This window comes from Brienomyrus brachyistius, chromosome 9, assembly GCF_023856365.1.
Source record: "Brienomyrus brachyistius isolate T26 chromosome 9, BBRACH_0.4, whole genome shotgun sequence".
Taxonomy (NCBI): domain Eukaryota; kingdom Metazoa; phylum Chordata; class Actinopteri; order Osteoglossiformes; family Mormyridae; genus Brienomyrus; species Brienomyrus brachyistius.
In genome coordinates, this window is record NC_064541.1 from 17,461,995 (window position 1) to 17,486,311 (window position 24,317).

At 42.2% G+C, this 24,317-nt stretch overlaps 3 protein-coding genes across 5 annotated transcripts in view; 1 reads left to right on the plus strand and 2 right to left on the minus strand.

Moving 5' to 3' along the window:
- The window catches only part of mtmr11 (myotubularin related protein 11), a 28,442-nt gene extending 18,078 nt beyond the window's left edge, over nt 1-10,364 (minus strand). Inside the window, exons 1-2 of one of the 3 annotated variants that reach the window (XM_049026404.1) lie at nt 9,859-10,364; nt 1,188-1,257 (exon numbers count right to left, since the gene is read on the minus strand). In XM_049026404.1, coding sequence (XP_048882361.1) covers nt 1,188-1,257; nt 9,859-9,915 — 127 coding nt within the window. In that variant the 5' untranslated portion in view covers nt 9,916-10,364. Of the gene's footprint in view, nt 1-1,187; nt 1,258-1,998; nt 2,136-7,044; nt 7,100-9,858 lie in introns of those variants that run through there. The other 2 variants (XM_049026406.1, XM_049026405.1) reach the window with 2 other exon arrangements.
- A 2,254-nt stretch (nt 10,365-12,618) lies between these two features.
- Nucleotides 12,619-15,213, minus strand: rbm8a (RNA binding motif protein 8A). Its single transcript, XM_049026553.1, has 6 exons — nt 14,878-15,213; nt 14,308-14,367; nt 14,152-14,229; nt 13,828-13,964; nt 13,531-13,667; nt 12,619-13,133 (listed from the first exon to the last, which is right to left on the minus strand). Exons 1-6 carry the CDS (start codon nt 14,942-14,944, stop codon nt 13,088-13,090), a joined length of 525 nt encoding a protein of 174 aa, XP_048882510.1. The 5' UTR covers nt 14,945-15,213; the 3' UTR covers nt 12,619-13,087.
- Nucleotides 15,214-19,097: 3,884 nt separating this feature from the next.
- Nucleotides 19,098-19,857, plus strand: LOC125748863 (type-4 ice-structuring protein-like). Its single transcript, XM_049025522.1, has 3 exons — nt 19,098-19,146; nt 19,361-19,511; nt 19,647-19,857. The coding sequence occupies exons 1-3, from the start codon at nt 19,098-19,100 to the stop codon at nt 19,855-19,857; spliced, it is 411 nt and encodes a 136-aa protein (XP_048881479.1).
- Nucleotides 19,858-24,317: the final 4,460 nt, after the last annotated feature.

Below are 24,317 nucleotides of genomic sequence, written 5' to 3' on the forward strand. Positions count from 1 at the left end.
CCCCCCTCCCCCCCCACATATAGATGCTATTTATCGAGGTTTGGTCGAGGATTCGTCTGCCACGTTTTCTGAAAGAATGCACAGATATGACAGATCTCTTGGATTATTACTGCTGGGCACGTCCCCTCTGTCAGTGCAGAGCTGAGCAGACCCATGCAGACCCATGCAGTCCTGCCTGCATCATGGTTGTAAGTGATGCAGCACGGTCACAGCATACTCTGAGGCTCATATTAAAAAAGGCATATATTTTAAGCTCCCTAAGTGAATTGTTCAATGAGTAAAAACGGAAGCTCTGACCCAGCCGGGCTGCAGAATGAAGCCCCTTTCTAGTGCCTTGAAAAGACAGCATTTCAAATCCCTTCCCCATTTTTAATAGGCCTGAGCGTAAAACGGCTTTGAAAAACACGGGGGTGGTCGCGGCTGAGTGGGCCGTTGTGTGGAGCGATTGCAGAGACGGAGGGCAGCGGGGCACGGCAGATGAGAAAGATGAACTGCCAAACAGTAAAGGAAAAAATGACAAAAATAGAGAGATAAATGACTGGAGGGGAAGAGAGCAGAAGTTTTAGAGGAGGAGGAGGAGTAAAAATGAGAGGCAGGCAGGGAGGAGGGCCAGCTACTCAGCGCATGCATGGGAAGGCCCCTCGCAGGCACGCCGACTCTCCAAACGCACTAAACGTTAAAGATTAGCCCAGCCGCAGCGATTCCCGCAGCCTGCCAACATTCCTCACTCAAGCTCCCAGAACAGGAGAGTGCTGACGACGAGATTACGACTCGGACTGGGTGGGGGGCTGGTTGGGAGCCCGCCAAACTCCCAAAGCAGAACACTGAGGAATTGTTCTCCGGCAGCCACGCTGGGCTGTGGGGTCGGGGGGTGCTCCAGCCACAATGTACCCTACCATGCATACAGCCGAAAGCGTGGTCCCATGGGATCGGCACGGGGGGAGCTTTCTATCCGGTCATTATGCACGGGATTGTCACTCTCCCCGCACATTTCCTCACAAGTTGTTCAGGGCCGCCAGGAAGTCAACAAGCGCAGCTGTAATTATGCAGGATTTTTTTTTTTGTGATGGTGCTAAATAAGCCGCAATAAATTAAATGCGACAGAGTGACACAGGTAGGGAGCAGAATGCGACGTCACAGCATACAGCGGGCGCGAGTATACTCGCTGCGAAGGCGGCGGTACTGACCTGGCAGACATCGCAGGCCGAACTTGTCCCTGCACTTCCTGTGTAGCATGCTGTAGTTCAGCATCTTCTCCTGTGGAGAGAGGGACACAAATGTCAGCAGCGTGCTGAGCCACAGCGGACACACACTCACACACACACACACACACACACAAGCATTTTTATAGTGACAAGCTTCCATAAGACGCCTCAGAGACATTCTTTATCATGTCCAGTTTTCATTTTTGAGCTACTATTCTTATTTTGAAAACTGCATCAAACTACTGGATTTTTCTGTTAAATTGTAGGACTTCCAGAGTTAATATGCAGTTAATGTGTTATCTAGAAACAAACATGGCAAGAAGAAGCTGACTCAGCAAAGGCTGAAACGCACACGTCTCACATTCAGGAAAGAACTCTGTGGGATTGTGAAAGGAACACATCAAGCACACGTCCAGGGTGGATCTGAGGCCAAATCACACCTAGTAGAATTAAATACAAAATGCTTAAAAAATATTAGTTTCTGATTTTGTCTCAGTTTATTGGTTTCCAAAAGCTTATAGCTGCATATACCCATAACCAAGGCTGGGGCAACCAAGGTCAGAGGTCATCAGCTCCACTCATTTCAGCAAGGACTAGGGATCACACTGAATTACTCTGCACCAGCCGCAAGAGCAGGCTGTGTAATCAAAAGCGCCGTGCATCTCCAAACCTGTGCAGCCCACCCCCCAGGAGGCGCTAGCGTGCAATCAGCACCTATCGGCTCCGCCAAAGCTCTCCCCCGGGAATGTCCCGTGTACATTGACATTATGAAAATCCTAATTAGCTGACTTACTTAGAGGATTCTGGGATTGTATCACTTAGCTAATCCTGACGACTTTCGTGATGAAGATGACCGACATCCAGAAATCGAAAATAAGTTTCTGAGGAAAACGATATAAATTCCCACCCCGACCATTTTTTCCCAGTTGGCTCTAAGTGCCCATTACCCTGGAGATCCCAGCCTGACTGGCCCAAACCGATTATCTTGTTTTTGTTTTGGTTTGATTTTCTACTGTTTGGCAGTTGAGAACAGTTATGAAAACCCACTCGTTTCGTTTACTGGCACCATCATCCAGGGCCGCAGGAGCTATTTCCAGACCATGAACTCACACATGTGGAGCCACTTAGGAACACCCTCTCCCCCTCCCACCCCCACACGATTCCTCCACAGAGGGGGGACACGGGCTGCTTCGAGATGCTGTTTGTTTGCTTGACGGATGCTTCTGTACGTTGTGACTCACCCTGTGTCCGTTGCTATACCCAGACGCATGACCTATTTACGCGGGCGTAGCATTTACGGACGAGATTCGGGTTAAATCCTTGCCGGAGTCTGCTGACTCTCTAGGGACTTCATCTACAATCTAGAGAGCTAGTTAACCCCTTCAGTACCCAATAGGATCAGCACGCTACAAACCGAAACATTCATCAAAGGGGGTGAGACAATGAGTTTCGGCCATTCTTTATCCATCGCGTTAGCGACACATTTTTAATTCTGTCGACAAAATTGGCGCTTGGAATTTTCACGGCTATGTGAAAACTCACACAACACCTGAGGTTCCACTCAAAAAATCATTTCACACACCCCCCCCCCCCCCCCACACACACAAAGTTCACTGTATCCTCATCAGGCATTTTGTTGTGTGTAGTAATGAAACTGAACAGCTTATGCAAATTTTCTGTTAGAGTCTTACTATCCTGCATTTTCTCTTTCCACGGAGCCGCTGGTATATGATCACTGCATGTTTCCATATAATGTTAACGCCAGCTAGTGAGTAGAGTCAGAAGATCATAGCTAGACAGTTCTTTAGCAGAATATGCTAATTTACTTAATTAGTAAAGACACTAAGAAACACAGGCCACACCTTAAGTTTAAATGAAAAATCTAGCTGCTCCCTGAACACTATCTGTCCCACAGCTGGTCCGAAGAGTACAGTGCAAAATCCCTCTTCAAGAAAAGCACCCAAAGAGTCTCGAGTGGAAAGGAATGACATTCCTTTGTTGTTTCTCAGACTGGATTCTTCAGCTCTGTACACCATATTTGGCCGATGGGTTCCCCAGACGGTCTAAGCGATGCGTGCGGATTTCAGGCCCTGAGCTGACAGTGCCAACGCCAATAGTCGCAGACTGTCCTCTGGTGTCTTTAAAAGACCCGGAATGGGCCCAGATCGAGGGACTCGCAGAGAATAGTGCAGAATCTGTTTTCGCCATTTCGCCGCCGTAAATCATCCCATTATTTCCTCTCTGCCGTGCTCTGGCACGCTACTGGTGTTCACGTTAAATCTCAGCGAATTAATTTGGCTCAAACAGTCATCCCATGGAAAGATCACTGGGCAGATAAGAAATCCAGGGGTTTTAAAAAACAATTTCAGCTATGCGGTCATTCTGGTGCGACCAAATTCAGTAGCGCCAGTGTTTAGACACAGAAGCAGGTCTAAAAATCTATACCCAACTTCCACCTGGCCTGCGTCTCTTTAGTTATATAATCGGCTCTCTTGCAGACACATTGCTGCACCAAAACCACTTCCAGACAAAAAAAAACACTCACACACACAATGAAGGTCTAAGAATCAAGAATCTAGAAGAATGTATTCTTTACAGTCAATTGATACTGTAAGAAACATATACCTCAGTTAATCAGAATGTGCCGGGCACATCAGTGAAGACAATTGGCAATTGACAGAGCAAACGAGCCAAGAGCCTTCAAATGCAAATAAAAAGGTGAATAAGAATACTTTATGCTCAGCTTTATGAGGTAACTGTCACACACAAGCCAAAGATGAAAAGTAATAGCTAGACGTGGTTTTTCGCTAACTGAACCGGCTATGTTATGTCAAGTGCCACTACCATTGTTTCTGTATGACTACTCACTGGTGTGACATTGCTATTAAATCCACACCCATTTAGAAGTTAACACAATTACATAATTACAGCTTCAGATCTGATATGACAACCTAAGTAATAGTTTTACTGTTATATAATATTATAAACTATTGATTTGTGTTGGAGAAGATGACAGCTGATGGATGTAACGGTAATTTAGTGGGTTAAAGTGTTAATTACATAAACAGAATTATTTTCAGGTTGAATGGACTCCTCGTTTGAAGTAACATTTGATTTTTGTAAATAATGGAAAACGGACCCTTTTCAATCACCCCTCGTGCTAAGTTTGAGGTTCACTTGGCCTGGTTATAAATCTATCGTTATAAGCCTAGCTAATTGTGGGCAAAATGGGAAGCAATATTAGAGACATTACAAAAGTCTGCCCTTGGTTACTAGATAAATCAATAACGCTCCAAAGTTAGTTAGACATTAGACTCCAAAATGAAGTGTGACCTGAACCACTGAAACAGGATAATACTCATTCCACAGTCCGACTTTAACTGGAAGTCAGGCGAAGTGCTAGGATTACTACAGGATTAAGGCAGGGTTGCTGTACTGCACTATTTACTGCGCTGCCCTGGGCAGAAGATGAAAGAAATGCACGAGGGGGAAAAAAACAAGCCCTTTTCCAATATTTTACAGCCAGAGCCACTGTAAAACTTTACAGCGTGTTTGGTTACTCCTTGAAGCTGGGCAATATTTTTAGTCATTCTTTCCATGTTTTTAAAAGAGCGCATTTTGGTGTGTTTACTTCTCCTCCACTTCTGGTGATTCTGGCAATGAAAAATAATCCCGTCTCTAAATTTTAGCGCCTGCCGGGAAGCCTGACACTACTGCATGACAAATTCCTGGGGATACTTAACACAGACGCCCCGTTTTCTACACCACCCTGTCGTTTTCTACGAGTCTCGTGGCAGACATGCATATATTTCATAAGTGAAACGGTTAGGTAAAGAAAGATCGTCTTTACTTTCGTGATCTTTCAGGCCTCTTTTATCACGTGCCGTGCCATCTGGATTTCCCAAGTAATGGAGAAAAATATATTTCCTGGAGATTTCTGCACTTCAATTTTCTTGGTAAAACGCCTTATTTTAACTGCAGGATTTCCCCCCTATTCCCCGTTCCACATTAACGCTAACTAGAAAACAACGGAAAGTGATATTTTTAATCGGAAGCACAATCATCCCATTGAGATATACTGTGCAGGGGAGCTAGGCTGAGGCTGAGTGCTATAACACAGATCACGCATGAAAGGCTGGGAGACGAGACAGATTAAAAAGCGAGAGCCTTGTTTGAGAGACATCGAGCCAAATTAGGCCAGAAGTACTTTTCTGGACGAGATGGACTCAGAAACATTGCTTCTTTCCATTGCACATGGTTCCCATCGACCAGACTGCGCAGCGATCACTGCAATGAAACCGCACAGCCCTCCCCCTGCCAAAAAACATAGCGGATCTCACGACAGAGGAATGAAACGTAACCGAAAGGCAGCCGAGCATCACGATTGCATGCATAAGCGACCGACTTGCCACCGCGGAAAACGCATTAATTATTCTAAAACGTAAATAAAAACACGCCTGACGCAGGTTTAATTCATGGTTATTTCCTGGCAGTCTTTGTTTTCCGGCGACTTGCGGCTTTGTCCATTTGAAGTCCTCATAGTTAAATTAAAATGTAAACAAAAAATGTGCATGCTTTCAAGTGCCCTCCCCCGAGCCCCAAATGAACGACCTATAATACTCACATTATACTCAGAAAAAAACCCTATGCGAACTCAAACCCCATTCACGTCCTGCTACTATATTAACTTTAATATTTCTTACCAGTTAGACTTAACTGCTTTTTCACCCTTTAACACAAATGACCACGAGAGCCAAGATAAACGCAATGGTTAAAACGTATGCTTATAAAATAGAACATATTGAAAGCAATCAAATATAAATATATAAATATAAAGAAGCCGCTCTTTCTCTCGCTTTATTTACAAAGCAAACGCTGCGGGATTCCCATAGAGCAGAGCCACGACACACCTCCATCTTCATCCCTGTCAGCAAACGAGAGCCGAAGGCGACGAAAACGGGAACATCTGAATGTTTAATGGGAAAATGAGACTCTAGTAGATAAGGAAGATGAGGACCCATCGTAGTGCCCGTGCCGACGGGGAAATCCCTTCACTAGAAGATCCCAGGTATTGTTTTCCTGTGCTGTTACATACGTTATCGCCGCATCCTAAATTACCCAAACCGGTTACAGTTATCTAACAGTTTAGGATATGAAAACACGGGTTATTTACCATCATCTTCATTTAAAACTGGCCTGGAATTCGTCCACGCAATGAAAGCGGTTTTCCTATATTTGGATACGTCAGATGTTTCTAGAATAAGGTGTAGCTCAAAATTGATGTTCTTATAATTTAACAGGAGTATATTATAATAGTCAAGTGTTTATTACTTAAATTCCAAGTATCCATACACTGATCTACTGAATGATGTGTTAAGAAATACATCTTGAGATGTCACTGGGAGCACATTGACCAACGTAAAAACCTGCACGGGAGCAACAAAAAAGCAGAATGGCCACAGAATGGAAAAGCGAAGAAAATAGAAGGGCGTGTGTCCTTTAATGCGCGTTAATGACAGATAAACACAAAGTGCTGACAGAGAGGAAATGCCGCTACTACCGCCGGTGGAAGGGCCACGTTATTCCCGATTAAATCTAAACCATCACTACAGCACACGTCTGCGCGGGGGACAGGGCTGCGGTCAGGAGTTTATAAACCCATCTCACTCGAGCGTTTCACTTTCCTATGGCTGCTGACATGAGTAACCTACTATAACATGCCGGTCTGGGATGTCAAAAAGAAACAAGATCGACGCTGCATGCTTCGGGACAGTCAGTCGGGGAAGCATTTGACGGAATGGCGCATTTCGCAGTAAATGCATGCCATGTAGGTCTATACCTGCCCAATGATGCACAGAGGAAAACCTGCTAGGACGGCTGTCTCTGCGGTTGCCCGTGAAAGTGGATTTCATCAGGCTAAGGCAGTAGTCTTGTTGCGAACGGCTGACAGATATATTGAAATGTTAACTGTCAGGTAAACAGACCACTGAACTTTCAGGTCAAAATGAACCGGCGGTCAACTGAAGAGGGAGTCCAGAGGGCAAAAGGCTGTTCACTGCCGGTACGCACATCTCGTCATGCTTTTTCATCTACTGATCTGCATTGACAAGATTCTAATATCTAATACTTCACACATAGACATGCGGCGATGTCCTTAGCATCATAATTATGTCAGAACTATGATTTAGCTGTTTTAGCTAAGTTTTGAGAATGAAATACACGAAATATAGCATTACGTCACAACACTGAATCAACGCAGTGATTTATACAAAATACAGTAGGAAATCTTTTATTGTAGTAGTTCCACTTGATTGTGTCTTTTAAGATGTCTATAGCAGTTACAGCTGTAAAAGTACAGCGGACGAAAAACATTATCAGAGATGCCAGCAGCTCTAACTCGGATGTAACGCATGAGTTTCTGGACCATGCGGGACAGGGTGTGACCGAGATATTTGTATTGCCATTCAGCGACTGTTTATCTTTCTGGTCCATCAGCGACCCAAAGGAAAGAACAGCGTATTACCCTCACATTGAAATAACCACCAACGTCTCCCCTTTGAAGTACCCACAATGCATCAGATGTACTCCCTTCTGTCGTTAAACAGCAGGAAAATTGCGTGGAAAAAAAATGTGTAGAAACTGTAGAATTTCACCAAGCTCAAAAAAACGAGAAGTGTGACACTGGGAAGCTCAATTCCAGACTCTTTAATGAGGGGGGGGGGGGGGGTTGACTTCCTCCCAAAACAAATTCACACTTTTCTAAACAGTACACTGGAGAAGTGCATCAACATAATTTTATCCAGAGCCTCTCTACAATCCTGACTGGATTCTCACTGCAGTGTGCTGTCCCATCTACTATGTACATGGCCTTTACAGAAACGTTTCTTTGCAGCTTTGTAATGTGAATAAACATGAAAGTGTGGCTTTGGATTTGAAAACCCTATACTTAGTGCTCACATTACTAAGACATGCACTGCAGTGGGAAGCTACGAACATTCCTTGTTTTTCTCTGGCATGTTAATAACTACTACATATATTATTTGTGACTTGTGCGCAGCTGAATCCTGAACAGGGGCTATTAGAGCATAAAGTAACGTATCTACAAAAGTCTAAAAACAAAACAAACCCCATTCAGATATTTCAAAAGAGTTTTTTTTTGTTTAATTCTTACGTGAGGAATGCTATTGTCCATGTTGTCGTTGTCGCAGTACACACATATATTCCACCAGAACAATTCGGCTAAGTAATTTATTCAAAGGTACATTATCAGAGAGCACCGAAGAGTCAACTGTCAGGTTTAAGAAGGTAAGTATGGTTTCAGTTTCGTCTTGCCCTTTCAGCACGCAGCCTCTAATCTTTATTTTTGTTGTCTAAGGTGGTGTCCATGGCGACCGGATGTGGGATCCAACACATCTAACCCACACATTAGCAATGCGCGACAGAACAGGCACCTACTAACACTCCTTACTCTTAGAGAAACAACATCCATGCAGGCATGACAAACAGTGTGTATAGGGTACAGGCCTACATGCTCCACCAAGAGCGTAAAACCCCAGTTACCAATCAGATTAGCTCCTCGTTCTGGGACAGCTAGAACGTTTTATGACACCAGAGTGAACCATACATTTCCTATCATCCAGAGCATAGTCAGCTAACTTAACTTATCAGACGACGCAGCCAAACTGCCAATAACCAATCAGGCAAAGGAGCAAGCGGTCTGCAGACTAGCTCCCTAGCAAACACGCACCAAAAATGATCCTCGATGAAAGTGCTCTGAATGACAAACTCTTTCATAAAAGTGGAGGAACTCTGACATTGCCCACATAAATGCACAGAGAGTGGAGCTAACAGCATGTTTAAATGTCGGTTATCTTATGCTACAGCTGTATATTTACACAGGATGTTCCATTATTTAATCCAAAGTTCCTCTTTATCCATGCCCCATGTACACAAATGTAATTATAGAGTACAAAAAGGGTGCCGTTTGATTGGCCCACCATGTGTTTATAATAAACACATTAATTGGCACTCCAAACTAGTAATTTAACTAGAAATACCACATGGGCCTAATTACTGTAAATATATTTTCACTAGGGTGAGTATTGTGAAAACGGGACACCTTAGCAAAACGGGACAGTTAAACTTTGCAGTTTAGTAATACTTTAGTTTCTCTTCTATATAGTGTTCAAGAGGCATTAATGTATTTAGAATGGTATCAAGTTGGGATTCAAAACACTGAAATGTTTTTTTTCCAGAAAGTAATCTTTCAGAAAGTGTCCCATTTTAACAATACTTGCTCTATTCCTTTTATTACTTTTAAATTGTAAATCGACATAGCACAGATGATTTATTTCATTTAACTTAGTACCACCTGTTCGGTTTTCCAGATGGAACTTTACAATGAACCACATCCAGAGGTGTAGCTAGAAATTCCAAGGTCCCTGCCAAAATGTCACCCTGGGGCTCCCTGCCCCCCCTTTACATTAAGCCCTATATAATTTTATAATTTTTCATATTCAAGGGTTACTGCAAAGTACTGAATCTGCCAGGCTATCCATGCCCCTGCTGTTTTTAAGTAAATAAAACGTAGGGCAGAGGAAACTAAGCCAAAGTGCCAGACCATCTCTATAAAAATTTCAATGAATTTACCCACCTTCATATCGGGGACAATCTGCCTCACTTTGAACGTCGTCTTGGACCCCATTAACATTTTGAAGTCTCTTGTTGTAGATCTTTGAGTCGAAAAATCACCAAACTGGGAATTAAAGTCAAGTTAAAAGCCGACGTGTCCGCGGAGAGGTCCGTAGGACGCGGTTTCCAGTGGCTTCCTTTACTAGAGAGCAATATAAGAGGTTCATCGCCTTTCACATCGTCGCGCACCGACCCTCCGCATCTCGGCTTATGTTATCAATAACCCGGGCAGCTCGTTTCACTTGTGCGCCACACAAAAGAAACAGATCCCCGCCCCTCATCGCTCCCGTAGTAAAATCCCGAAACCGGACATATTAGCGATCAAAAGCCAGTAGCGAAAAGAAAATGGGTGCCACTTTGTTTTTAATGGTAACAGGGAAATAAGCGATGCACATTCACAACCGTCTCCCAACTTCGCTGGTTACCATCTCGCCATTGCGAAAAATGACACTGGTCCTACCCACTGTGAAGCACGCAGTCCCAGCTACCACTCTTAAAGGGCCAGTACCACAAAGTAAAAGATGCCGCTAAATTGTTATGCATTAATGATATATTCCTGCATATTTCAATGTTACTTTAAAAAGACTTTAATTGAATGTCGATAAAAATAAAATTATATAACGTTGCAGAAAGTCGGAATACCACTACTAGCCTTTCTGGTGTGTATTGGGATTCAAAAGGCTTATTTTCCTTTAACTGAGTTGCATATTTCCAGTGAATAATTCCAAACAGAGCGAAAAGCCAATTACTATACTGGAAATATATGACTCATACTTTTCCTCCCATAAATAATGCTTTCTAACTACATTCATTACACAGAACAACTGGTTTACAATGAAAAACCCCTGGACCACATATAACCCAATTAAATTAAACGTAAAATTTATACCTTCACGGACTTCAGGTTTTCCTGAAATGTGCTAAAAGGTGGCACCTATTAGATAGAACACCGTGGAGCCAATATTCATTTAAATAAATTAAGGCTTCACTTTAAGTTTTGTTATTCGTTATGAATTATTCGCAGAGAAATTTCTAGCTATTGAAAATTCAAGGGCTAAGTCAAGTTTAGCTGGGGCTCGACTTAGCTGGCTTAAAACAGACGGGGTTTTAGTCCCGAGTGATCAGACCTAACGACGCCCATGATTACTCCTAAAAAAATAATAACGAAAACGTTATTTTGTATAGCATTTTTTTTGTTATTAAAAGCATATGGAATCCATCCATCCATCCATCCATTTTCCAAACCGCTTATCCTACTGGGTCGCGGGGGGTCCGGAGCCTATCCCGGAAGCAATGGGCACGAGGCAGGGAACAACCCAGGATGGGGGGCCAGCCCATCGCAGGGCACACTCACACACCATTCACTCTCACATGCATTCCTACGGGCAATTTAGCAAGTCCAATTAGCCTCAGCATGTCTTCGGACTGTGGGGGGAAACCGGAGTACCCGGAGGAAACCCCACGACGACATGGGGAGAACATGCAAACTCCACACACATGTGACACAGGCGGAGATCCATTAATCTTCCAAACACTATACCTGGCTATACAGATTATATCAAGCAAAGAAGTGGCATGCTCTTTAATAACTGCACCAGTGAACATGCAATCACTGTATTTGATATTCGTTCAAAAAATCTTTTGGCGCAATTAAAAGCAAACCGAGGGACTGCTTATATAATATAAAGTTCATGTAAGAAGGGAAAATTACCTTCATATTAGAATACTGACAGATACAAGTAAAAAGTGCGTGCGAACAGTTATTGAATGCAACAAATTTTACAATTAAGCCCTCAAAGAGGTAAACCGATTGTCATTAGGGACAAAAATTGACGGTTCTTTCAGTGCAAAAATAATTTTAGCCAAGAATATTTCGTCAAGCTATACAAATGTTTTTACGTGTTTTTAAATTTTAGTTTCTGTTTTGGAAACGCGCGGAAGCTCAGAATACCTTGAGGTAGTTGTACACCGAAATGGCTGCCAGGAACACCACCTGGAGAATGCCGTAATACCTGGTATATACTGTCCCCTTGTGGAGATCTCCGCAGGCGCGCATATTAAAGAGCTATCCATGGTCCTGATGCAAGCAAGCAAAGAGATCTGAACCGGGTTCGTGTGTCAGTTACCCGAACATATCCACGAAGCTGGGATACGCGTTTTTAGAGAGAGCAGGCTGCAGCTCTGATTGGCTGCAGCAAGTTATGGGATGATAATAACAGCTGATGGAGGAGCACAAGGCACTGGACTTCAGCGGAGAAAAGGATGAGAAGATGCTGGTTTTTCTCCACCTGAACTGATGATAAAAAACAAACACTCCCCACAGAGATTTCCAGAGTCTCTGGTTCTACAGCAAAACATCAGGTACTTCCTAAATTTTTGTGTACTTTTTGTTGCCAATTAAGTAGCATCACACCTAGTGGCCTTCCTGAAATAGTCAGAATTAGCCTAAATTTAAAAAACATTTAGCAGCATAATCAAATATATGTCTTGCTTGAGGGATTTGGAGGCTCTGCAACAGACAATTCCCAGTTTGACAAGCTGATTTCGATATATACAACATACAGCAATGACACAGAACTCACAGAGTCTGAGCATTTATAAACCATTTGGTGAGTTTCGTTGTAAGGTGTCTGCTTAACTTAAATGCCTGAGAACTGTACATATTACATATTATATGGGGCTGAAGAGTTCTGATCAGTGGTGCGAAAAAAGACTGAAGAGATTAAACTTTGAAAGAAAAATATTTATTTTTTTAATGCAAATGCTAGATTTTAAAGAAATAAACATTCTTCTTACAAAAGTTCAACTTTAAAACAAGGGCCAGCAGTATTTTTCATTAAAGGTTTCCGCAAATCTGTCTAAATGAACATAAACACTCTAACAGAAATATGCTATCAATTTCTTTACCATTTTAAAAACTGACAGTGGTATTATGCTACTTGCAAAGGCGGCAAAATATGACTTAATCAGCTTTACAATAAGAGTCTAAACAAAGATTCAGATAATGGGATAAAAATGATAGAAATGTTAACTTTTACTTAAATTTAAACATTGCATCCCTAAACCAATAAACAAGCCCTTTACTGCCAATATCTGACATGTCAACAGCAAACCTGCTCACTACATTCCAGAATTCTCTATTCAGGTCTTGCTGATGCAACTGTAACCAGCGGATACGTAGATGGAAGAGATCAGCGCCTCCTTCTGTCAGGACTGCGGCTCCGCCTCCGACCACCCCTGCACGAAGCAGAAACGTTGACTTTAGACCAATTCTTACAAACAAATCCATCAAAGTTCCAAATTAATAATTTATACAGTCCTAATACAGTAATTATAAAATTTACTTTTTTATTATATAAATCTATAAGAAAAAATGTCAGTCACTTATTTAGGAAAATAAAGCTTAGGAACAGCACTACTAAGGAACATACTACAAAGCAGACTTGTTAACAATATTTCGCCCATAAATGTGTCAGGAAACAAACGTAAAATTACCCAAGATTCAAAACTTTCAAGCAAATGCTTCTGCAAAACCGAATTTGATAGTGAATGACGAACATTTAGCCAGTCTGATTCTGACTAATCTGAATGACGACCAGCCTACACAATGGGCCCAGAGCCCCACCTCACGTACCTCCTCCTGTTCTTGGGCGGTCCTCTCACGAAGCACCAGTCCACACCGATTGGCTGCCCCATCAATTCCTGTCCATTCAGCCCCTCCATAGCTGCCTGGGCCTCCTTGTACGTTTCATATTCCACCAGCGCATATCCCTGCACGAGAACATCGAGTCACTGCAGTAACGGCACAGAATTCAAGCCAGTACAGCGGAACCGTCCAACCGCCTCATCGCATATGAATAGACGCGGAATAAAGATAAAACGTCATGTGACCAAGTGAGTAATATCACACTGCTGGAATCTCATGCCTCACTTTCAGGTAACCGGTTCGACGATCCAAATTCAGATGCAGGTTCTTGATCTCCCCAAACTCAGCAAACTTATCATGGATGTCTTCCTCCGTAGCTTCCTCCTGCACGCCGGTAACAAAGAGGATCCAGCCTTCCACAGCTAGACAGCAACGGGGAATGAATCACACATCAAAACAAAAGATAAAAAAGGGAATATCCAATTCAGCCTAACCTTGGACTGCAGGAGGAAACCCGCACGACAAAGGGGGGGGTCATGCAGACTCCACAGAGCGTGGAGGTGCTGCTTTCGGGGAACATCCCTGATCTGTCTGCCATACAGAACTTACAGCGCTGTGGGCCTGGTTCATCACCCTCCTGTTCCACAGATTCATAATCTTCTCTCACTCGAGACCTTGCTCCCTCATCTGTAGAAGATAACAAGTCAGTATATATAGTAACTGACTTCTGCCAGCATATTCAAAGAGGGGGGGGGGAAATCATACCTAATCCAAAACCTCGTCCTTTCCTCTTCTTTGCTTTTTCCTTTAACTTGTGAATGCTCTCTGAAAAGAAAAATAAATGGAGAACAGAAAGGAAGAAATGGAAACATTAAAAACAAAATGATAAATAGCAATCGAGTGCCTGTAACAGACATAAGTGAAAAAAAATCCAGGATTCATAAATGATCTTATAGGAATCAGATTCACGTAATTTATCTGTTCAATAATCAATCTGAAAGCAAGACAACTACTTCTGGAAACATAAAACACAGATCCGATTAAATCAGTCTTGACTAACCGTACACCAGGTTACATCTTTGTTTATGGTCATCAGCCTTTCCGGAATCGGTTTTATACTTGCTAAAACAAACTTGCAATTTATCCAATCTTTAACAAAATCTGGACGTCCAGCGTACACTTATTGCAAGACATGTTACAATCACAAAGATAAGTAAAACTTCTGTACAAGAATCAGATTTTTGCTATTATAACTATGGCAAAACAAGAGCACAAAAGAAGACCCACACATTTCTGTTTAATAAGGAAAAAATAAGTAAGCATCACTGGTTTTACCATCGCCGTCCTCGTCCATTGGAAAATCCTCGCCTCCCGCTTCATGGAGATCAAGCACGTCCGACATTATGCTTGTGTTGTTTCTTTCTGGGTTACGGACAAGTGAGCGGTCGTTTTACGCAGAAGGAACCGCGTGTTATTAGTAGCTAGATACAGCGTTTACAACTAGTCTAGAAAACTGGACTGGATGTATATACTTCAGCTGCTTTTCCTATCATCCAGTGATACGTTTAATCATAAAGTGAAACAAATGCAACGATTTTAAATCGGTACAGAATATACAAATCCAGCGTCTTCCCAGCGTGCCATATGAACTCGGAATTTACTTAGTAACCCGGAAGTGATAGTAGTAGCCGAAATCCGGAAAACTAGAACGGAAGCGCCACATGAAGAGTTCAACATGGCGGCCACGACACCCAATGAATTAATAGCAGTATGTAGCTGTTGACAAGACGGTTATTTATCTAGTGTTGTCGTAGTTACTGAATATATATTACCTTAAATAGATTTAAATAGTTTAGCATAGTCTACCTGTAAAAGCATGAACATACAGTATACGTTCAAGAAAACTTTACATGGGTGAATAAAGAGAGATGGGAAGAATTGAAAGAAATTATAGAAAATTTTTGGAACAAAAGATGCAAGACACAGGAAACACAAGCTGAAAAGTATATTGATTACCACAATTTCAGCTCTCCTGCTTGAAACTATAGGTTGTTGATTTAAAACTGGTCATTTGCAATCAATTTGCAATCATTAACAAAACTGTTGGAGGTGGTCTACCGAGTTGCCATTAGATCTGGCCTGTGCACGTACCTCATTGAGGAGCCAATCACAACACAGACCCCAAGACTGTGGTGGTGAAGTAATGTGATTCTTCTGGAAGCCTCTTCTCTGCTCCCTGGGGCTGCCTGGTACATCACCACCATGCACAGCCCCAGTCTAGTGAAAACTTATCAATGTCTCCATCAGTTTGTCCACCACTATCCTCGTAAACTTTGGGCAGAGACCCTGCGGTCCTTGCCAGAATTTGCTATATGCCCATTGCTGTTTCTGGCTAGCCCCAGTGCTGCCATGATGCTCTCTGGCAAGGGAATGAGCTGCCAACAGACGCTATCAGTCCTCCTACAGGAACTCTGGCTCAGGCTCTCTGATGATGTCACTTCTGGTCCCCCAGATGCCACTGGAGTGCAGTGCAGCAACAGTTCTGCTGCCAAGCTAGCACTGCCTCCTCCATATCAGATGTAATCCATAATGTATATGATAATTTATATGCATACATGTATTTATGTCTGGTGTCTTGTAAAGCATGTGGCTTTAGCAGCTTGGTCTGAGCTGTCATTTAGTACAGATCGAATGGGAGCCCCCTCTTCTTCAAACTAAAGCTATTATCTTCCAAACAGACACTCTTGGGCTCCCCCTAGTGTCTGGATCCCTGAAAGTCTTCTCTTTTCTGCCCTCTTATAGCGGCTCTGGGTGTGAGGCAGCAGTACCCAAATCCTATTTATGTTTGAAGCATTTCTGAAGTACGAGTCACAGGAAAATTTTGCTGGTGCCCTGTAGTGGTGATGCTAATGACCTGAATGCAAATGCAGCCCTAATGATGCTGCAGGAGGTGCTAATGAGTGCATCTGGAGTGTAAAGCCATCTGCGGGCCAGGAGTGGAGAAGGAAGAGAGCATTCCATCCTTGGAAGGAGTTCTGGGTTTATTCATTTCTAGTTTTGCTTTTTGGCTTGTTTCTTCAGAAGGAGTGTTATGTTAATTTAATTTGCATATGGTGGTGTGATCTTCAAAATGCATAAATCATATTATAACTGTAGATTTAATATTTTGCACTTGAAAAAAACACATGCATATCATGGGGAAAATAAGCGAATTGGAAGGATGGGGTTGAAACACATGTGATTACTTCATAGTGTCCCTTCTTTAGCACTGAGTGCAGCTTGAGAATATAACTGGGGTTTTATTCGTATAAAGTAGCATCCATCCTTTGACCTTCCAGCTGCTTATGCTGACCATGATCTGAGGCCTGGAGCCTATTGCAGGCAGCATAGGGCAGAAGGCTGGGGGACACGTTGGTCGGGACGCCTGTCAGTTGCAGTTCAGACACACACACACATTACAGGCATTGTAGAGGTGCCAATTAGTCTGACTGCATGTCTTTATACTGTCCTCCATAACACTGTCCATCAATTAAAATGTACTAAAGTTAGACATATGGCTGTTATGTGCCTCAGTGCTGCTGCTGCTTCTTGACACCTATAAAGTTGGTGTTTTTAATCTCACATATGCTTTGTGTGCAAATTCTCCTTGTCTTGTGTGGGTTTGCTTCTGCCGTCCATAGACATACAGCCATTATCTGGCACCTCTAAATTGCCCATAATGCATGACTGAATATGTGCTTTGTGGCAGACTGGCATCCCATCCAGCCTTGAGCTCTCTGCTGCCTGGGTTCCATCCAGTCATTATAAGATGAATTATGTGAAATGCTGTATGGAAATTTATCTCTTTGTCCCAAACCTGAAAGGGGCCATTACAGGTCACATTTGCTTGAAGCTAGTGACCAAGTGGAACTCGGAATGATTAAAACCTTGCCCGTGTACCTTATTCAATTCTGTGTCACTGATTAACTGATCAATTGACCAGCGCAACGACGCACCCTGTCAGCTCATCTATGACATCACTGTCGTATGTCATGTCGTAAAAAAAAAAAAACCTCTTGCATTGATTGTCAAGGGACGCAGTGTGAGACTCATGGCCAACATTTGCAAAATATACAAATTCTTGCAAAATAGTGTCCATCCATCCATTTTCTGAAACCGCTTGTCCTATTCAGGGTTGCGGGGGGTCCAGAGCCTGTCCTGGAGCCTACAGGCCCAAAGCAGGAAACAACCCAGGATGAAGTGCCAAACCACTGCAGTGCAAAATAGGGTCCAAACAGAATTCCAAAACCAGCCGGTGTCTAAACTTAATATCCAGCTGTGAGCGAGCTATAAAAACTCTAACATTATACCAGTGAAACAATGAGGGAATAACACTGTTAAAACACACCAAGTATGCTAGGAATAAACACAGCGGGTGTTAAGGGAAGGATTGAGGAACTATTAAAAAATCCTCTACTGGATGCATTTCTCTAACAGAAAACATTTAAGGTAATAATTCTGATTTTTCTCTTCTATTGAATCAGCTAATTGCTGTTATACCTTGGTTTCATAGATAATAAACATATACTGCAAGTTTATTTGAATTATGTTAAATGCTATTATTATAGTAGAGCATTGTTTATTACTATATTCTGTTGCACAAATAATCAAATAGCAGATTCAGATCTTTTTCAAAATGCATGCTGAAAGGTTGTAATATATTTATATTATCAGGAGAATTATCAGGTAATGTGCAGAAAGCTCTCATATCACTTGTGTTTTGAGGTGATTTATCTCTGGGTGGATTTCAAATGAGCGTATTTTTGATTTTTATGGGTTTGTAGGTCAGATGAAAAAAATATGGACACACTGTGTAAAGCAACTACTGATAAACCCACAGACCGAACTTTCTGTGTACAAAACAGCAGTTGCAGGCGATTGTCAGAACTTGCCTTCCATTCACGTTAGCGTATTGATCAAATCATTGTTATCAGTTCCTTATGTACTCATTGAATGGGAGATTTTAAATGAATGCGGTCAGATTTTTGATAAATGACCTCTGTAAGGGAGCATATCACCAACTGGCCAACATTTCCGGAGTCAGCATTCTTGTAAAATCTTTTGGACTTTGAAGAAGATCATGGCAGGTCATGCAGCAAGGGTCAACCAGTAGAATGTATGCTCACGCTGGCATAATCAGATCTGGGAAAGTAGCATCCAATGGTAAACATGCTCAGCCACAGAGGCTAATGATCTTCGCCTTCTCTGTGGAGCCATATAAACCCCACAGGATGTAAGGAGAGATTCCATCGGGTTTGAACACTGCAGAAGGTACGTCTACAGCTAATCTGTTAATTAATTTTAAATTGCGAGGATAAAGCGTGTTTTCTTATATGTGGTATAAAAACTTAATATATTTACATGGTTTGATGGTAAGACATTGTTTTCAAGTTTCGGGTTTGCTTTTAACTTCTTCTGTACCTCCGGCTTCAAATATTCCTGAGCCTAAGATAAAATCGCATAAAAATTCTATTAATACCTGCCAGCTGTTCATATAGGTGTCCATCCAGCCAGAAATGATGAAGTTCTCTATCACTGCAGTTGTGGTGCTGGCACTGATCCACGGTAAGAAGTAATTGTACAACCAATAAGATGCATTTGTGTTTTTGCACCGCATTTTGCTTATTAACATATTATTGCTTGTTAATTAAATATATTGTTGCTTATTGACATTTTTGGCATTTCAAGTTATAGTAATAAATAATGCATTGACGTGTGAGGACAACAAAGTCTACTGTGCGCGCAGTAGTTACACAGAGCGGTTTCCGATGTCTTTCAGGCAGTGGGTCCTTCACTGTGGCAAAGAGAGATGTCTCCACTGAAGTTGATAAGCTGACTAAGTATGTCCAGGATCTTTCCACCGTAGTAACTAGAGTTACACATGAACTGGTGGAGAAAGTGAAGAACCATGAGCTTACTGGCAAGGCCCAGTAAGTACCCCTCTGCTGACATGTACAGCTCACTCACCCTCCCATACGTATATCATAGCCCTTCTTCTTCTGGCTGGGAGTTTGTTCCACAGAAGCAATGGGGAGGTTGGTAACTCTGAGTCTGCTTACCTTCAGAACCTACCTTGAGCAAGGAAAAGTCCACCTGCAGCCTCTAGCAGATAAGCTTCAGGAGAACCTGAAGCCCCTGACCTCCAGCATCGAGAAGACACTTAAGCCTTTGACCGACTCTGTGCAGGCACATGTCGAACCCCTGATTGAGTCTGTCATGGAGGAAATGTGGAAGAAGGCGATGAGCCGCGTCAAAGCGCTGGTTCCTGCTCAGTAAAACAGTTTTCACTGTCGCCGCACTAAAGCGGGGAGAGAAGAATCACCCCAGTTTTAAAATGTACGTTTTATGCTTTGTGCCTTTATCTGCTGTAATATTTTTTCACCAGTAAATAACTATAAAACAAATCGCATCATCCTTACTTTCTACAGGCTCTAGTTAATTTGCAGAACATCACTAAACATTTGAATGTTTGCCGCAGGTCATCTGGAGATTTAGGTTTATGATTATATTTGTCTTGAGTAAGACTTATCACAATCGTCCTTGGGTAACACTAAGAGCTCACAGCTGTAGGAAGTGTTAAGATCACTGTATATATAAAATATACTTAAAAAGCTAAATATTTTGTAATCCCTAAAGTCCACTCTCAGAATGCTCATATAAGTAAAATGTAACTCTTTAAATATGTAAAATATGACACTCAGACTAAGTACTAACAGCGAACCCTTATGCATTTTTTACATGGGCGATAGGGAGGAGCTAACAAAGAAGTACTTAGGGCGTAATCGTTAAATGTCGGATAATGAAGTGTTTTGGGAAACACTCGCAAGACTCAATTCGTTCTTCACCAATGTTGCTCGCTATCTCATCGAAAAACGTACCCCTGATGAATACATCAAAACGCTATTTATCAAACCTAAATATTTAAAAACAAAATTATGAATTTTAAAAGCCATTGCATTATAATATATAGCGATAGTATTAAATGAACGGCGTTGCCTTTTATGTTTGACTTACTAACACGTTTTATGCCTGTTGCTAGCCTTTAATTAGCTGAAAGACTGTAAATATATAAGTAGTGTTTCACATCTGCATTCGTCCACTAGATGTCGGCACTGTCCAGCGGAAGAGACTGGACCCCTCCTTTTAGTCGAGGGGTAAGATTGGTCCTTAATGAAAGAGTTTCCTTCGGTATCTTGTTGACTACTGACGGTATTAGGGAATGGGGGATTAACAGACTAATCGGATTGGTTCCATTCCACACTATTAGTCAAGGGTAGTAACCAAAATAATATTGCAATTACTTGTTTCACTGCGTGGTTAATGGGCTTCCCCTATGTGAAAAGAAATCCAGAGAGACTTCAAAATGGATGATCTGTCCCTCCAGATGAGGTGGTGCAGGAATCTCAGGGGATCGACCAGTTTGTAGTCCTGCAAAGAGAGGTCTGATGTGACCACCATGCTGCCTTTGTGATGCAGTGTGAAAATGGGTAGAGGGGTGAGTGAATGTTGGCAAAAGGGAAATGATAAGCATTTAAAGGTCCCCCCCCCCCCCCCCAATGATTAGAGAAAAGGGCCTATCCCAGGCAGCGTAGGGCACGACGCTGGTGAACACCTAGAACAGGATACCAGCTCATCACAGGACACATAAGCACGCACTCTATGACACTGGCGATTATCGCATGGGCTCTCCTAGGGCATCGCTTGGGGCCCAGACCCTAAGGGTTCCACCCCACCTTGGGAAAAATAGAACAGCTAACTTAAATCTGACCCACAGATCTGCCCATTGGCAAATGCCCCCCCAGTACGTCTTACCGCAGGCACTCTGCTAGTGGATTACTGACGTTATGCTATATTTTGTCTTGCTTCTCTTTCTTTGCTTGGGAGGAGGGTCTCCTCGCCATTAGCTAGTGGGTCTCATATCAGGAACACCTGAGTATCCATTCTGATGTCACCCTGTGCCTCCCCCCAGATAAGTTAATCCTTGCTCTATGGGCAAGTCAGAGACTCCAATTAGCCGGACTGTGAGAGGAAACATGGGGGAAGCTCGCACCTCTGGAGAGAAGGTACAAGCTTCACACACAGTACAAAACAAAAGGAATGTGTATATAGAAATTATTGTGGACATATTGCATTTTTTTTAAATCGCTCACAGGCAATTTGGCAACTCCAATTAACCCCAGCATGTTTTTGGACCCTGGGGAAGAGTACCTGGAGGAAACCCCATGACATCACTAGAAGAACATGCAAACTCCACACACACGGAACGCCGGCAGAGACTCGAACCCAAGTCCCAAGTCAACGCATGTTGTCAATAAATACAAAAATATGCTAGATATGTTGTCTTAAACTGAATGTGATTATCTAACCTTTCTTATCATCCATCCATCCATCCATCCATTTTCCAAACCGCTTATCCTACTGGGTCGCGGGGGGTCCAGAGCCTATCCCGGAAGCAATGGGCACGAGGCAGGGAACTACCCAGGATGGGGGGCCAGCCCATCGCAGAAATACATTACCTAGATAAAAAAATTATTTAACCTTGCAAATTTTTATTTACGTAAAACATACAGTAGAACGGCGAATGTCCTGTAAAATAGCAACACAGGATGAACAGAAATATTAAAAAGCACCATAATTATAAAGCCGTATGTTTGTTTTATCATACTCTCTGTTATTTACAGATGCCTTTAAGGGAGCTGCATGACTCACAGCTGACATGAACGTGCACTTGTCACACAGCTGTGAGGTAGACTGTGATTTGTTGTCAGTTGTGATGCTGAAAACAACAAAATCACTAGTCTTCCACACTGCGGTGGACCGACATCAATATGGTGGCATGTGTTACATGACACAGACACATCAGCTCCTCGTTTTCTAATAATGTCCAATCTGGTTCCATTACATTGGGTCCTTTCTCAGTTCACTTTGATTTAAAGATCACAGCACCAAGCGCTTCAATAGTAACTGCGTTTCATTTATGTATCATAGTGTCCTTTAACTGATACTTTCTTTCAATCAGCCTCTAACCATTTCCATTTTATTTTTTATTTCCTAGATGCTGCATGTCTTTCTGCTGGAGATCCCACTGTCAGATCAAATGCAGCTGATTGTGAACACTGCCAATTTGCTCCACACTGGCTAGCACACAGCATCCTGTAGGCATATTTATTTATTTGTTGCCGTTAGAAGCTGTGGCCCATAGTCTTACTTGTTTCTAATTATCTAGTTTAGTGATGATAGTAAGCGACCTTCTTTTCCCCTTTGGCGAAAAGGAAAAATGTACTTCAGGGAATTTTTTTCTGGCATTAAGCAAATTTTTGGCTTTAGGTTCAGGTTCGGGTTTAGGTTCAGGTTCGGGTTTAGGTTCAGGTTCAGGTTCAGGTTCGAGTTTAGGTTCAGGTTCGGGTTTAGGTTCGGGTTTAGGTTCAGGTTCGGGTTTACCAGAGTGTCCGGAAGAAACTAGTGGTGTAAGACCGTCATCTTACTGCCGGTAATTTCCTCTTCCTTAGTTTTATTCTTTGTGTCTCACTCTTTTGGTTCCTATATTTGCGAGGATCACCTAGGCGCTAACAGTATATTCACTGATATTCTCCTAATGCAGCCATTGAATATCTGTTGGCATTTCTGTCTTTCATCTACTGATGTAAGATACAGTCTGCACGGTCTAATTTCGTGCCTTTTTAGTGCAGTAATATAGTATCTAATTCTTCTGTCATGGATGCTATGGAGCATGTATATTTAAAAACAGACGTCTTCATTCCCTCCATCAATTTGGATAGAAAAACTAGATAATGACTCACTTTTATCGCTTTGCATGTTTTTGGCTCTCTAGTGATTCGCCAGACTTAAAATTTTGCTACCTTCCATTGCTGATTGAAGTGTTTTCCTTATATACATATTATATATTCTAATAGATTTTCTTAAGATTTTGTCCACAATTAACATGTTAAATAATACAACGCAAGTGAGCATTATTAGCAAATATTGAATCTACAGGTGATTTTCTCATGCCCACCCTTTTATTTGAGGAAATAGTAGAAAACTGGACATTAGTAGGTAAAACTAATACGTAATAAACATCCTACCGCGCATGTAAATATACAGAAAATGTATATATATATATATGTTAGCTGCAATTGAATTGTATGAATTCCTAAAAATGTATTGTTTGCATTGTTTTTGTGCCTGAGACACCCAGAATCGCACCAAGCTGCCCATTCAGTGCATCAGCAGACAAGGAAGAGACAAGTTATCTGGAAATGCGCCTGGCCCATTTTAACGGGATGGTCAGCGTCTTTCTCACTGCAATTCCAGTAATTCATGAAATTCCACACCCACAATGCAATGTGCTCACAATTACACACAAAACGCTATAGAATTTGTACCTAAAGTCGTCTACAATACATCATTTGCTAGGAATTACCAGCTAACGAAGCTGGGCTATTCTCCGCGCAAGCCAGCGAACGACGGCATCATTGTGAATAGACCTGATCGGCAGCGCAAAGAGGCTTTACAGGAAAGGATTACACAGTTTACAATACTGAGGTTCACAGGACACGTGAAAAATACAGAAAAACACTATGTGCATTGTCTATGTCCAAAATAGCTTTGGAGTGTAGCGGCGGAAGGGAAGTCGGACTTACCTATCACGACGGTGTCAGTTGGGGTTCTCCTGCACATTCTCAAAAAAGGAAGGAACAATCTGGAGAAACACAGGCTCTCGAACATTCTTGAAA

Bases quoted from the DNA above. Each gene is read 5' to 3' on its own strand.
- rbm8a (XM_049026553.1), bottom strand. From the start codon at position 14,944: ATGTCGGACGTGCTTGATCTCCATGAAGCGGGAGGCGAGGATTTTCCA. The intron at 14,230-14,307 runs GTATGATTTCCC...TATCTTCTACAG, and splicing joins AGGACGAGGTTTTGGATTAG to ATGAGGGAGCAAGGTCTCGA. The intron at 13,668-13,827 runs GTGAGGCATGAG...GTTCTCGTGCAG, and splicing joins GTCGAACCGGTTACCTGAAA to GGATATGCGCTGGTGGAATA.
- LOC125748863 (XM_049025522.1), top strand. From the start codon at position 19,098: ATGATGAAGTTCTCTATCACTGCAGTTGTGGTGCTGGCACTGATCCAC. The intron at 19,147-19,360 runs GTAAGAAGTAAT...GATGTCTTTCAG, and splicing joins GGTGCTGGCACTGATCCACG to GCAGTGGGTCCTTCACTGTG. The intron at 19,512-19,646 runs GTAAGTACCCCT...GCTTACCTTCAG, and splicing joins GAGCTTACTGGCAAGGCCCA to AACCTACCTTGAGCAAGGAA.